This window comes from Ranitomeya variabilis, chromosome 1, assembly GCF_051348905.1.
Source record: "Ranitomeya variabilis isolate aRanVar5 chromosome 1, aRanVar5.hap1, whole genome shotgun sequence".
Lineage (NCBI taxonomy): Eukaryota > Metazoa > Chordata > Amphibia > Anura > Dendrobatidae > Ranitomeya > Ranitomeya variabilis.
Window position 1 is genome coordinate 621950962 of NC_135232.1, and position 15577 is coordinate 621966538.

Genomic DNA, 15577 nt, shown 5'->3' on the forward strand with positions numbered 1-15577 from the left:
TTTTGTATTTATTCCATCTTTTTTCAGCTTTCATTGTACTTTATCTTTTATTTGTTATTTCTGTTTTGTTATTTTGTATCTATTTCAGTTTATTTCTCTTTTAGTTATGTTTTGTATTAATGTTTTTGTACATATATGTTTGTTTTTAATCCAGTTTATTTCTGTTTTGATTGTATTTTTTGTACGTTACTTATTGTACATTTGTTTTTTTGCTAGTCTAATCTCTGGAAATTCCTCCTGCAGTCCTTTGTTTTTTTGTACATCCTACTCTGCAGAAAAGCAGCCCTGATAGCAGCCTAAAAACAGTTCCTGTTATCTGTAAAGTTGTGCGCCCCTCCCTCCTGTATGATCCACAACCCCCCAACACATGTTATTTCTCTACAGAGGTCAGGAAACTGCCTGTACAGGAGTCCTGCTCCAGAAGCCTTGCTGCAGCCACCATCACTAGCAGAAGCCCAGGAGGGATCTGTGACCATGCCTGCACCTGATGAGAGTATCACTTCTCCAAGCTGTGAGTATGAGCTGCCTACATGACCTCACATGCATGGGTTAACCTCCTCACTGCCAGAGACACCGATGCAAACGCCACTCGCGGTACAAAGAAAACAGGGAGATGAATCTTGCAATGCAAAACTCAACTCAGAAGGTTGAGTCATAAGTCAAAGCCTACAGGGACCCAACCAAGTTGGAATAATGCAAAAAAAATTACCACAGACTCTTATGCATTAACCAGTTAAGTTACAGAAACGCAGGCAGGGATGTGACAAATTTTTGTGGTGGCCATCGTAGAATTTTCAGAATGCCCTCCCATTGGTTCGATCCCTAAAGAACCCAGAAACATCCATGAATCAAACATGCATGTCTGTACAGTTGAGTCCTCTATTAATAGTTTTTATAGTCTATAAATTGGTCACTTTCGCCTCCCCTAGGCAGCTACCCTGAATACAGCCACTGAAATGCACATTACAAGAGCACTGTTTAATCCCTTCACCCTCCATGACGGACGTGATCGCCATGGAATGGGTCAAGATGGGTGGAGCGATCAGGAGAGGTCTCTGACAGTAGTGATTGTAGCTAGCAGAAATTGGAGATATTCACCCAATAAAAGTGATCCTGCCCAATACCCATCACTTCTTTTGTGATGTGACCATAGGATGCCATTCAGGGGCCTTCCGCAGCGTGCTGCCATACTGGTACTCATGCACTGCCCAGTCACAGTCCTTTATGGGGACTAGAAGAAGGTCATTAAAATAGGGTTTTAAACTAAAAAAAAGTAAAAAAAACCCCACAATCAAATAAAACACACACGTCTACAGTTAAAAAAAAAAAAATAATTAAAGTAATAAGATAAGTAAGATTTTTTGGTACTGGTGTGTCCATAAACGGTCTGATCCATGAGTAGAAAACAATTCAGGTTTGGTATTGCCATAAATCGTACTGAGATGTGGAATCATGCTGGCAGGTCATTTTTACCACAAAATTAACGTAATAAAAATAAAACCCCCAAAATAATGGTGGAAGTGATGGTAAAATTATGGAGGAATTGTGTGTTTTTTCACCAACCTTGGATTTTATTTAGAATTTTTAAGTTGGTAAAGCGATTGAAGTCAGTCAAAATCTACAGCTCATCGCATATAAAAAAAACTGGAAAAAAGAACAAACCCTCATACAGATATGTGGATAGAAAACAAACAAAAAAAGTTCTGGCTCTTAATGGGAACCTGTCAGCAGGATTGTGCACAGTAACCTACAGACAGTGACAGGGTGGCACCATTATACTGATTACACTGATACCTGGTGATGAAATCAGTCTTGTGGTTGTTGTGTAATCTGTATTTATAGTTTTTAGTTAATGAGATTTTCCTGCTCCAGGGCGGCCTGTGGAGGGGGGGGGGGGTCTTCTTGGGTTGCTCTGATAAGGTATTCACTAATATGGCTTCTGACAGGTCACTGATAAATTCCTAAAAAAACCTCAGTTTGAAAATGTTGCCGACAGTGCCTGCGCAGTAGCAGCTATTCGCAATCCAATAGCTGCTACTGCACAGGTGCATCTTGCTACAGAAAAAAAATGGATTTTTTTTTAAATATGTGCAATATTCATTATGTAAAGCAGGGGCAGGTCAGTGAGGGATCAGTGACCTGTCAGAAGCCATACAGATGAATGCCTAATCAGAGCACCACATGAAGACCCCCCCACAGGCCGCCCCAGAGCATGAGTATTGAGATAGATAGATAGATAGATAGATAGATAGATAGATAGATAGATAGATAGATAGATAGATAGATAGATAGATAGATAGATAGATAGATAGATGTTTTAACGCAAAACTGAAAATAAAGATTAAACTACAACCACAAGACGGATTTCATCAACCAAGGTATCATTTTACTCAGTAGAACACCGCTGACCTGACACTGTTGGTTACTGTGCATAATTCTGCTGACAGGTTCCCTTTAACCCCTTTCCGATATCAGGCATAAATTAATTTTTTTGGTCACCGCAACATTGCATTAAAATGCAATAACGGGCGATCAAAAGATCTTATCCTCACCAAAATGGTATCATTAAAAATGTCAGCTTGGCTCACAAAAAATAAGCCCTCACCCAACCTGAGATCACGAAAAAAGGAGACACTAGGGGTCTCGGAAAATGGCCCCTTTTTTAAATTTGACCGAAGGGGTCGTATGCCCAGCGTAACTAACCTCTGATTGCCAATGATCCCTCACCACCTAGTAATGACTGCCACCAAACAATTCATCCAAATCTTGTGACTTATTTTTATAGAAAACTTACAGGTGGACACAACACATGAAGCTGGGTGGGTGCAGAACAACAAACATCCTTAACCAAGCCCTGGAAAGAATTGAGACCACCCATCCCAGGAGTGCCATAAATAACAATCAGGCAGGACTCCTGACCTCCATTAATCAACCCATCATGTTCCACTTCTCCAATTATTAACTACTTATCCCTCTAATCTTGTTGCCTAAATCCCTGACCATTAACCTCTTATTCCCCACCCCCTTACCACTACTCCATGCAGTCGGGGAGCATGCCGCTTCTCCTGTGCGGACCCTTGATAAATTCTACAACTCCCTTAGGGCTTGTTCACACACTGCATTTTACTAGGTTTAGAACGCTTTACAGATACCAGCAAAGTGAATGAAATATCTGAAATCTCACACTCATTTTTTTCCTTACCATAAAAGTTTTTTTTTTCTTTTTCAAATCGGCAGCATTTTTTACTCATTGAAATGAATGGTAAAAAAAAAAAAACTTAAGTAAATATGCATCAAAAACGTGCACAATAATGCCTCAAAATGTTGTACTTTACGCAGCACTGTTCCCACCAACACTCTGGTTCTCGGTGCAAATGTTCAACATGTTCACACAGTTCAGTATTTGGTGCATTTTTGATGCCGCAGATTTTCCACAATTCGCTCCAGTTGATTTGGAAAATCAGCAAATAAAACTCCAATTTTCAGCAAGAGAAACTGACCCGTTGCAGACTTTAAAGACGCTCTGCAAGACACGCGGCGTAAAAAAAAAAAAATCAAAGTGGGCATGGCAATGAAATAAATCTCATCCACTTTTTCTGGATCTGTAAGGTGCTGTGCTTTTTTTGTGGAGCAAAAATAGGTAGCGTCAACAATTAACCGAAAATTCATTGTGGGAACTGGACCTAATGGTCTTTAATTTCAGCTTCCGGGTCCTTTTAAGTCATCCGTAATGTGTATGCGTCTCTTGTCGCCGTGCGCTCAGTTCTGCCGTCCTTCCTGCAGTCCTGGGGTTCAGGATACACAGACAGGCACATTGCTCCATCATGCTCTCTCCTGTAACGGCCGCACAGTCAGTCTTCCCCTAATATAAACAGGATATTCCTGCGTCCGGTCCTGTGCACCGATCCAGGGGGCCACTATATATATTTTCCCTGAAATCCGGAGATCTCGAGCTGTCTTCTTCTGTTAAAAGGATACCTTTGGATATCTTGGATAGCCCATGTAAATACAAGACATTTTGCAATTTACTGCTTATTGACATTTTAAGCCTTTCTTGAGCTATTAAAGCAAATCAGTAAGCAGATTTTTGCTATATAATCTGAGAGTAGCAAGATGTAGGGTCAGAGATCCTGATTCCAGCAATGTGTCACTTACTGGGCTGCTTGGTGCAGTTTTGATAGAATCCCTATGTAGATGTAGCAGAGCTATGACTGCTGTGTGGTGTATAACCCCACCCACACTCCTGATTGGCAGATTTCTGTGTATATTGTCAGTAAGCTGCAAATCAGTAGTGAGGACAGAGTTGCACAGATTAGCTGGACTGGCTTGCACATGAGATCTAGTCAGGTTGTGATAATCTCCTGTTGGTAAAACACTGATTGTATTGAAACTACTGCAAACTGCTGAGGAAGTGACACATCCCTGCAAGCAATACTTTAATTTATATCACTAATTTAATCAAACTGTATTAAATTCTAAGTGCTATTCTCAGGTGAGGACACCAAGATACTTTGGTTTATATTAGAGAAAATTAAAAAAATGGGTTAAAAATCCTGCTGATCCTGCTTTTTTTCACACAAAAAAAACGCTGCACCAACTGATGTCAATGTATTTTGCTGATTTTTTACACTTACTCATTGCTTTCTATGGGTGAAAAAATGTTGCAAAAACTCTGCAAAAACGTAGAAAGAAGTGACACACTGCAGTTTTTTAATTCAGTCAAGGAAAAAAAAAGTGTGTGCATGAAATTTCTCAAGTCTCAGAGATTTTACTGGTACTATAAAAATCAGCTTTTTACTTTGCATAAAAAAAAAACACAGCAAAAACGCAACGTGTGAACATAGCCTGAGACAGCCGGATGATCATGTCTTTCAGAGATGATATTGGATGTTACTCAAATATCTCAAAAGAACAATGTAACACAAGATATTATTTTTATTGGAATTTTGGGTGTTGTTCAAATGGAAAATATGCAAAGGGTTGGGCTCGAAAAAATAGTGTGAAAAGTTGGAGCCGCGCTCGCTGGACTCACAGGTCACCTCTGTACTGCTGCCTTTAAGGAAACGACTCCCAGTTCTTCAAAGTGTGAATGAATGTGATCGATAACACATTAGAATAAATCATGTGGGATAATAATCAGCTGCAGGAGAGCTGAGTTTGTCAGCTACAGAAGATAGCACTGTGCCCAATGTTCTACATACAGTGCAGATCTGCATTTGTTCTCAGTCTGATTCCACATGCTGCTAGAAGCTCCGCAAACCAGATGGCACTCACCCATTCAAATCTATGCGTGCGTGGAAAACATTGGACAACACTCAGATGACATCTGAGTGCAGTTTGATTTCTGCTGACTCACAAAAGAAAATTGGCTTACACTATGCTGACACTCAGATATCAAAGCTGAATTAGAGTTTGACCAGAGAGTCATTAACATAATTGGCCTCTCACATGAGAGAATCTACCCTCATGTGACCCTGAAATTATAGGAGTTATATTCCTGTACATAGGAGCAGTATTATAGTAGTTATATTCTTGTACATAGGAGCAGTATTATAGTAGATATATTCTTGTACATAGGAGCAGTATTATAGTAGTTATATTCTTGTACATAGGAGCAGTATTATAGTAGCTATATTCTTGTACATAGTGGCAGTATTATAGTAGTTATTTTCTTGTACATAGAAGCAGTATTATAGTAGTTATATTCTTGTACATAGGAGCAGTATTATAGTAGTTATATTCTTGTACATAGTGGCAGTATTATAGTAGTTATATTCTTGTACATAGGAGCAGTATTATAGTAGTTATATTCTTGTACATAGGAGCAGTATTATAGTAGTCATATTCTTGTACATAGGAGCAGTATTATAGTAGTTATATTCTTGTACATAGGAGCAGTATTATAGTAGTCATATTCTTGTACAGAGGAGCAGTGTTATAGTAGTTATATTCTTGTACATAGGAGCAGTATTATAGTAGTTATATTCTTGTACATAGAGCAGTATTATAGTAGTTATATTCTTGTACATAGGGGCAGTATTATACTAGTTATATTCTTGTACATAGGAGACAGTATTATAGTAGTTATATTCTTGTACATAGGAGCAGTATTACAGTAGTTATATTCTTCTACATAGGGGCAGTATTATAGTAGTTATATTCTTGTACATGGAGCAGTATTATAGTAGTTATATTCTTGTACATAGGGGCAGTATTATAGTAGTTATATTCTTGTACATAGGGGCAGTATTATAGTAGTTATTTTCTTGTACATAGAAGCAGTATTATAGTAGTTATATTCTTGTACATAGGAGCAGTATTATAGTAGTTATATTCTTGTACATAGTGGCAGTATTATAGTAGTTATATTCTTGTACATAGGAGCAGTATTATAGTAGTTATATTCTTGTACATAGGAGCAGTATTATAGTAGTCATATTCTTGTACATAGGAGCAGTATTATAGTAGTTATATTCTTGTACATAGGAGCAGTATTATAGTAGTCATATTCTTGTACAGAGGAGCAGTGTTATAGTAGTTATATTCTTGTACATAGGAGCAGTATTATAGTAGTTATATTCTTGTACATAGAGCAGTATTATAGTAGTTATATTCTTGTACATAGGGGCAGTATTATACTAGTTATATTCTTGTACATAGGAGACAGTATTATAGTAGTTATATTCTTGTACATAGGAGCAGTATTACAGTAGTTATATTCTTCTACATAGGGGCAGTATTATAGTAGTTATATTCTTGTACATGGAGCAGTATTATAGTAGTTATATTCTTGTACATAGGAACAGTATTATAGTAGTTATATTCTTGTCCATAGGAGCAGTATTATAGAAGATATATTCTTGCACATAGAGCAGTATTATAGTAGTTATATTCTTGTACATATGAGCAGTATTATAGTAGTTATATTCTTGCACATAGAGCAGTATTATAGTAGTTATATTCTTGCAAATGGGAGCAGTATTTTAGTAGCTATATTCTTGTTCATAGAGGCAGTATTATAGTAATTATATTCTTGTACATAGGGGGCAGTATTATAGTAGTTATATTCCTGTGTGTGGGGAGCCAAATTATAGTAGTTATATTCTTGTACATAGAGGCAGTATTATAGTAATTATATTCTTGTACATAGAGCAGTATTATAGTAGTTATATTCTTGTACATAGGAGCAGTATTATAGTAGTTATATTCTTGTACATAGGGGGACATTTTTATTTTAAAACCAAACATAAATACAATTCTAATAAAACAAAAATCACCCAGCATTACAAAACACAAATCACTTAGGTTATATACACACAAGTACTAAATATATCATATTCATAAATAAATTAAAGTGTCCACACCTGGAGGGAGAAGAAAATTAACCCCTTAAGCCCCGAGGGTGGTTTGCACGTTAATGACCGGGCCAATTTTTACAATTCTGACCACTGTCCCTTTATGAGGTTATAACTCTGGAACGCTTTAACGGATCTTGGCGATTCTGACATTGTTTTCTCGAGACATATTCTACTTCATGATAGTGGTAAAATTTATTCGATATAACTTGCGTTTATTTGTAAAAAAAATGGAAATTTGGCGAAAATTTTGAAAATTTTGCAATTTTCCAACTTTGAATTTTTATGCCCTTAAATCACAGAGATATGTCACACAAAATACTTAATAAGTAACATTTACCACATGTCTACTTTACATCAGCACAATTTTGGAACTAAATTTTTTTTTTCTTAGGGAGTTATAAGGGTTAAAATTTGACCAGAAATTTCTCATTTTTACAACACCATTTTTTTTTAGGGACCACATCTCATTTGAAGTCATTTTGAGGGGTCTATATGATAGAAAATACCCAAGTGTGACACCATTCTAAAAAATGCACCCCTCAAGGTGCTCAAAACCACATTCAAGAAGTTTATTAACCCTTCAGGTGTTTCACAGGAATTTTTGGAATGTTTAAATAAAAATGAACATTTAACTTTTTTTCACACAAAATTTATTTCAGCTCCAATTTGTTTTATTTTACCAAGGGTAACAGGAGAAAATGGACCCCAAAAGTTGTTGTACAATTTGTCCTGAGTACGCTGATACCCCATATGTGGGGGTAAACCACTGTTTGGGCGCATGGCAGAGCTCGGAAGGAAAGGAGCGCCATTTGACTTTTCAATGCAAAATTGACTGGAATTGAGATGGGACACCATGTTGCGTTCGGAGAGCCCCTGATGTGCCTAAACATTGAAACCACCCACAAGTGACACCATTTTAGAAAGTAGACCCCCTATGGAACTTATCTAGATGTGTGGTGAGCACTTTGACCCACCAAGTGCTTCACAGAAGTTTATAATGCAGAGCCGTAAAAATAAAAAATCATATTTTTTCACAAAAATGATCTTTTCGCCCCCAATTTTTTATTTTCCCAAGGGTAAGAGAAGAAATTGGACCCCAATAAATGTTGTGCAATTTGTCCTGGGTACGCTGATACCCCATATGTGGGTGTAAACCACTGTTTGGGCGCATGGCAGAGCTCGGAAGGAAAGGAGCGCCATTTGACTTTTCAATGCAAAATTGACTGGAATTGAGATGGGACACCATGTTGCGTTCGGAGAGCCCCTGATGTGCCTAAACATTGAAACCACCCACAAGTGACACCATTTTAGAATGTAGACCCCCTAAGGAACTTATCTAGATGTGTGGTGAGCACTTTGACCCACCAAGTGCTTCACAGAAGTTTATAATGCAGAGCCGTAAAAATAAAAAATCATATTTTTTCACAAAAATGATCTTTTCGCCCCCAATTTTTTATTTTCCCAAGGGTAAGAGAAGAAATTGGACCCCAATAAATGTTGTGCAATTTGTCCTGGGTACGCTGATACCCCATATGTGGGTGTAAACCATTGTTTGGGCGCATGGCAGAGCTTGGAAGGGAAGGAGCGCCATTTCACTTTTTAATGCAAAATTGACTGGAATTGAGATGGGACGCCATGTTGCGTTTGGAGAGCCCCTGATGTGCCTAAACATTGAAACCCCCTACAAGTGACACCATTTTGGAAAGTAGACCCCCTAAGGAACTTATCTAGATGTGTGGTGAGCACTTTGACCCACCAAGTGCTTCACAGAAGTTTATAATGCAGAGCCGTAAAAATAAAAAATCATATTTTTTCACAAAAATGATCTTTTCGCCCAGAAATTTTTAATTTTCCCAAGGGTAAGAGAAGAAATTGGACCCCAAAAAATGTTGTGCAATTTGTCCTGAGTGCGAAACATTGAAACCCCCCACAAGTGACACCATTTTGGAAACTAAACCCCCTAAGGAACTTATCTAGATGTGTTTTGAGAGCTTTGAACCACCAAGTGTTTCACTACAGATTATAACGCAGAGCCGTGAAAATAAAAATTCTTTTTTTTTTTTCACAAAAATGATTTTTTAGCCCCCAGTTTTGTATTTTAACAAGGGTAACAGGATAAATTAGACCCCAAATGTTGTTGTCCAATTTGTCCTGAGTACGCTGATACCCCACATGTGGGGCGGAACCACTGTTTGGGCGCATGACAGAGCTCGGAAGGGAAGGAGCGCCATTTGGAATGCAGACTTAAATGGATTGGTCTGCAGGCATCACGTTGCATTTGCAGAGCCCCTGATGTACCCAAACAGTACAAACCCCCCACAAGTGACCCCATATTGGAATCTAGACCTCCCAAGGAACTTATCTAGATGTGTTGTGAGAACTTTGAACCCCCAAGTGTTTCACTACAGTTTATAACGCAAAGCCGTGAAAATAAAAATTCCTTTTTTTTCACAAAAATTATTTTTTAGCCCCCAGTTTTGTATTTTCACAAGGGTAACAGGATATATTAGACCACAAAAGTTGTCCAATTTGTCCTGAGTACGCTGATACCCCATATGTGGGGGGGGAACCATTGTTTGGGCGCATGACAGAGCTCGGAAGGGGAGGAGCGCCATTTGGAATGCAGACTTAAATGGATTGGTCTGCAGGCATCACGTTGCATTTGCAGAGCCCCTGATGTACCCAAACAGTACAAACCCCCCACAAGTGACCCCATATTGGAAACTAGACCTCCCAAGGAACTTATCTAGATGTGTTGTGAGAACTTTGAACCCCCAAGTGTTTCACTACAGTTTACAACGCAGAGCCGTGAAAATAAAACATCTTTTTTTTTCCCACAAAAATGATTTTTAGCCCCCCAAATTTTTATTTTCCCAAGGGTAACAAGAGAACTTGGACCCCAGAAGTTGTTGTTCAATTTGTCCTGAGTACGCTGATAACCCATATGTTGGGGTAAACCCCTTTTTGGGCGCACGGGAGGGCTCGGAAGGGAAGGAGCACTGTTTTACTTTTTCAACGCAGAATTGGCTGGAATTGAGATCGGACGCCATGTCGCGTTTGGAGAGCCCCTGATGTGCCTGATCAGTGGAAACTCCCCAATTCTACCTGAAACCCTAACCCAAACACACCCTTAACCCTAATCCCAACGGTAACCCTAACCACACCCCTAGCCCTGACACACCCATAATTCTAATCCCAACCCTAATCCCAACCGTAAATGTAATCCAAACCCTAACCCTAACTTTAGCCCCAACCCTAACCCTAACTTTAGCCCCAACCCTAACCCTAACTTTACCTCCAACCCTACCCCTAACCCTAACCCTAACTTTAGCCCCAACCCTAGCCCTAACCCTAGCCCTAATGGGAAAATGGAAATAAATACATTTTTTAAATTTTATTATTTTTCCCTAACTAAAGGGGTGATGAAGGGGGGTTTGATTTACTTTTATAGCGTCTTTTATATCGGATTTTTATGATTGGCAGCTGTCACACACTAAAAGACACTTTTTATAGCAAAAAAGTTTTTGCGTCTCCACATTTTGAGACCTATAATTTTTCCACATTTTGGTCCACAGAGTCATGTGAGGTCTTGTTTTTTGTGGGACGAGTTGATGTTTTTATTGGTAACATTTTCGGACACGTGACCGTTTTTGATCACTTTTTATTCCGATTTTTGTGAGGCAGAATGACCAAAAACCAGCTATTCATGAAATTCTTTTGGGGGAGGCGTTTATACCGTTCCGCGTTTGGTAAAATTGATAAAGCAGTTTTATTCGACGGGTCAGTACGATTACAGCGATACCTCATTTATATCATTTTTTTATGTTTTGGCGCTTTTATACGATAAAAACTATTTTGTAGAAAAAATAATTATTTTGGTATCGCTTTATTCTCAGGACTATAACTTTTTTATTTTTTTGCTGATGATTCTGTATGGTGGCTCCTTTTTTGCGGTACAAGATGACGTTTTCAGCGGTACCATGGTTATTTATATCTGTCTTTTTGATCGCGTGTTATTCCACTTTATGTTCGGCGGTATGGTAATAAAGCGTTGTTTTTTGCCTTGTTTTTTTTTTTTTTCTTACGGTGTTTACTGAAGGGGTTAACTATTGGGGCAGTTTTATAGGTTGGGTCGTTACGGACACGGCGATACCAAATATGTGTACTTTAACTGTTTTGTTTTTTTTATTTAGATAAAGAAATGTATTTATGGGAATAATATTTTTTTTATTATTATTATTTATTTAGGAATTTTTTTTATTTTTTTTTTACACATGTGGAAAAATTTTTTTTTTACTTTTTTACTTTGTCCCAGGGGGGGACATCACAGATCGATGATCTGATAGTGTGCACAGCACTCTATCAGATCACCGATCTCACTGACAGGGCAGCAGGCTTACCAGCGTCTGCACTGAGCAGGCACTCGGTAAGCCACCTCCTTCCCTGCAGGACCCGGATGCCGCGGCCATCTTGGAGCCGGGACCTGCAGCGAGGAAGGAGGTAGGAGACCCTCGGAGCAACGCGATCACATCGCGTTGCTCCGGGGGTCTCAGGGAAGCCCGTAGGGAGCCCCCTCCCTGCGCGATGCTTCCCTATACCGCCGGTACACTGCGATCATGTTTGATCGCGGTGTGCCGGGGGTTAATGTGCCGGGGGCGGTCCGTGACCGCTCCTGGCACATAGTGCCGGATGTCAGCTGCGATAGGCAGCTGACACCCGGCCGCGATCGGCCGCGCTCCCCCCATGAGCGCGGCCGATCGCGTATGACGTACTGTCCCGTCACTGTCATGATCTCAATGGCAAGAGATCATAGCATCAGCATATATAGGAACTAGCTCTTGGAAGATGGAAACTGAGCTGACCATGAACTAAACCTAACGCACAACTAGCAGTGGCCGGGTAGCATGCCTACGTTGATTCTAGATGCCCAGCACCAGCCGGAGGACTAAATAAAGCTAGCAGAGGAAAATATTAGTCCTAGCTCACCTCTAGAGAAATACCCCGAAAGGAGACAGAGGCCCCCCACATGTATTGGCGGTGAATCAAGATGAAATAACAAACGTAGTATGAAAATAGGTTTAGCAAATTTGAGGTCCACTTACTACATAGCAGAAGACAGAAAGGACACTTTCATGGTCAGCTAAAAACCCTATCAAAACACCATCCAGAAATTACTTTAAAACTCTGGCATTAACTCATAACACCAGAGTGGCAATTCCTGTTCACAAGAGCTTTCCAGACACAGTAACGAAACTACAGCTGTGAACTGGAACAAAAATGCAAAAACAAACATGGACAAGAGTCCAACTTATCTAGTAGTTGTCTAGGAGCAGGAACAAGCACAGAGAGGCTTCTGATAACATTGTTGACCGGCAAGCAACTAACAGAGCAGCAAGGTTATATAGCGACTCCCACATCTTGATGGGAACAGGTGAACAGAGAAGATGAAGACACCAGTTCAATTCCACCAGTAGCCACCGGGGGAGCCCAGAATCCAAATTCACAACAGTACCCCCCCCTCAAGGAGGGGGCACCGAACCCTCACCCGAACCACCAGGGCGATCAGGATGGGCCCTATGAAAGGCACGAACCAGATCAGAGGCATGAACATCAGATGCATTCACCCAAGAATTATCCTCCTGGCCGTATCCCTTCCACTTGACCAGATACTGGAGTCTCCGTCTGGAAACACGAGAGTCTAAGATTTTCTCCACAACGTACTCCAACTCACCCTCAACCAACACCGGAGCAGGAGGCTCAACGGAAGGCACAACCGGTACCTCATACCTGCGCAATAATGACCGATGAAAAACGTTATGAATAGAAAAGGATGCAGGGAGGTCCAAACGGAAGGAAACAGGGTTAAGAATCTCCAATATCTTATACGGGCCGATGAACCGAGGCTTAAACTTAGGAGAAGAGACCCTCATAGGGACAAAACGAGAAGACAACCACACCAAGTCCCCAACATGAAGACGAGGACCAACACGACGACGGCGGTTAGCAAAAAGCTGAGTCTTCTCCTGGGACAACCTCAAATTGTCCACCACCTGCCCCCAGATCTGATGCAATCTCTCCACCACAGCATCCACTCCAGGACAATCCGAAGATTCCACATGACCAGAGGAAAATCGAGGATGAAACCCCGAATTACAGAAAAACGGGGACACCAAAGTGGCAGAGCTGGCCCGATTATTGAGAGCGAACTCCGCCAATGGCAAAAAAGCAACCCAATCATCCTGGTCAGCAGACACAAAACACCTCAGATATGTCTCCAGGGTCTGATTAATCCGCTCAGTCTGGCCATTCGTCTGAGGATGGAAAGCGGACGAAAAAGATAAATCTATGCCCATCCTAGCACAGAATGCCCGCCAAAATCTAGACACGAATTGGGTCCCTCTGTCAGAAACGATATTCTCAGGAATACCATGCAAACGAACAACATTTTGAAAAAACAGAGGAACCAACTCGGAAGAAGAAGGCAACTTGGGCAGAGGAACCAAATGGACCATCTTAGAGAAACGGTCACACACCACCCAGATGACAGACATCTTCTGAGAAACAGGCAGATCTGAAATAAAATCCATCGAGATGTGCGTCCAAGGCCTCTTAGGAATAGGCAAGGGCAACAACAATCCACTAGCCCGAGAACAACAAGGCTTGGCCCGAGCACAAACGTCACAAGACTGCACAAAGCCTCGCACATCTCGTGACAGGGAAGGCCACCAGAAGGACCTTGCCACCAAATCCCTGGTACCAAAAATGCCAGGATGACCTGCCAACGCAGAAGAATGAACTTCAGAGATGACTCTACTGGTCCAATCATCAGGAACAAACAGTTTATCAGGTGGGCAACGATCAGGTCTATCCGCCTGAAACTCCTGCAAGGCCCGCCGCAGGTCTGGAGAAACGGCTGACAATACCACTCCATCCTTAAGGATACCTGTGGGCTCAGAGTTACCAGGCGAGTCAGGCTCAAAACTCCTAGAAAGGGCATCCGCCTTAACATTCTTAGAACCCGGTAGGTATGACACCACAAAATTAAACCGAGAGAAAAATAATGACCAGCGCGCCTGTCTAGGATTCAGGCGCCTGGCAGTCTCAAGATAAACCAAATTTTTGTGGTCAGTCAATACCACCACCTGATGTCTGGCCCCCTCAAGCCAATGGCGCCACTCCTCAAAAGCCCACTTCATGGCCAAAAGCTCCCGATTCCCAACATCATAATTCCGCTCAGCGGGCGAAAATTTACGGGAAAAGAAGGCACAAGGCCTCATCACGGAGCAGTCAGAACTTTTCTGCGACAACACTGCCCCAGCTCCGATCTCAGAAGCGTCGACCTCAACCTGAAAAGGTAGAGCAACATCAGGCTGACGCAACACAGGGGCAGAGGAAAAACGGTGCTTAAGCTCCCGAAAGGCCTCCACAGCATCAGGGGACCAATCAGCAACATCAGCACCCTTCTTAGTCAAATCGGTCAATGGCTTAGCAATATCCGAAAAACCAGCAATAAATCGACGATAAAAGTTAGCAAAGCCCAAAAATTTCTGAAGACTCTTAAGAGAAGAGGGCTGCGTCCAATCACAAATAGCTTGAACCTTGACAGGATCCATTTCAATGGAAGAGGGGGAAAAAATATATCCCAAAAAGGAAATCCTCTGTACCCCAAAAACACACTTAGAACCCTTCACACACAAAGAATTAGACCGCAAAACCTGAAAAACCCTCCTGACTTGCTGGACATGAGAGTCCCAGTCATCCGAAAAAATCAGAATATCATCCAGATACACAATCATAAATTTATCCAAATAATCGCGAAAAATATCATGCATAAAGGACTGGAAAACTGACGGAGCATTTGAAAGACCAAAAGGCATCACTAAATACTCAAAGTGGCCCTCGGGCGTATTAAATGCGGTTTTCCACTCATCCCCCTGCCTGATTCGCACCAAATTATACGCCCCACGAAGGTCAATCTTAGAGAACCACTTGGCCCCCTTTATGCGAGCAAACAAATCAGTCAGCAACGGCAATGGGTATTGATATTTAACAGTGATTTTATTCAAAAGCCGATAATCAATACATGGTCTCAAAGAGCCGTCTTTTTTTGACACGAAGAAAAAACCGGCTCCTAAGGGAGATGACGATGGACGAATATGTCCCTTTTCCAAGGACTCCTTTATATATTCACGCATAGCAGCATGTTCAGGCACAGACAG

General features: G+C 40.9%; 1 protein-coding gene across 1 annotated transcript in view; it reads left to right on the forward strand.

The window, feature by feature from the left end:
* The first annotated feature begins 354 nt into the window (after positions 1-354).
* Positions 355-15577, forward strand: part of LOC143811728 (glycophorin-C-like) — a 48166-nt gene continuing 32943 nt past the window's right edge. The window contains exon 1 of the mRNA XM_077293249.1: positions 355-511. Coding sequence (XP_077149364.1) covers positions 475-511 — 37 coding nt within the window. The 5' untranslated portion in view covers positions 355-474. The remainder of the gene's footprint in view (positions 512-15577) is intronic.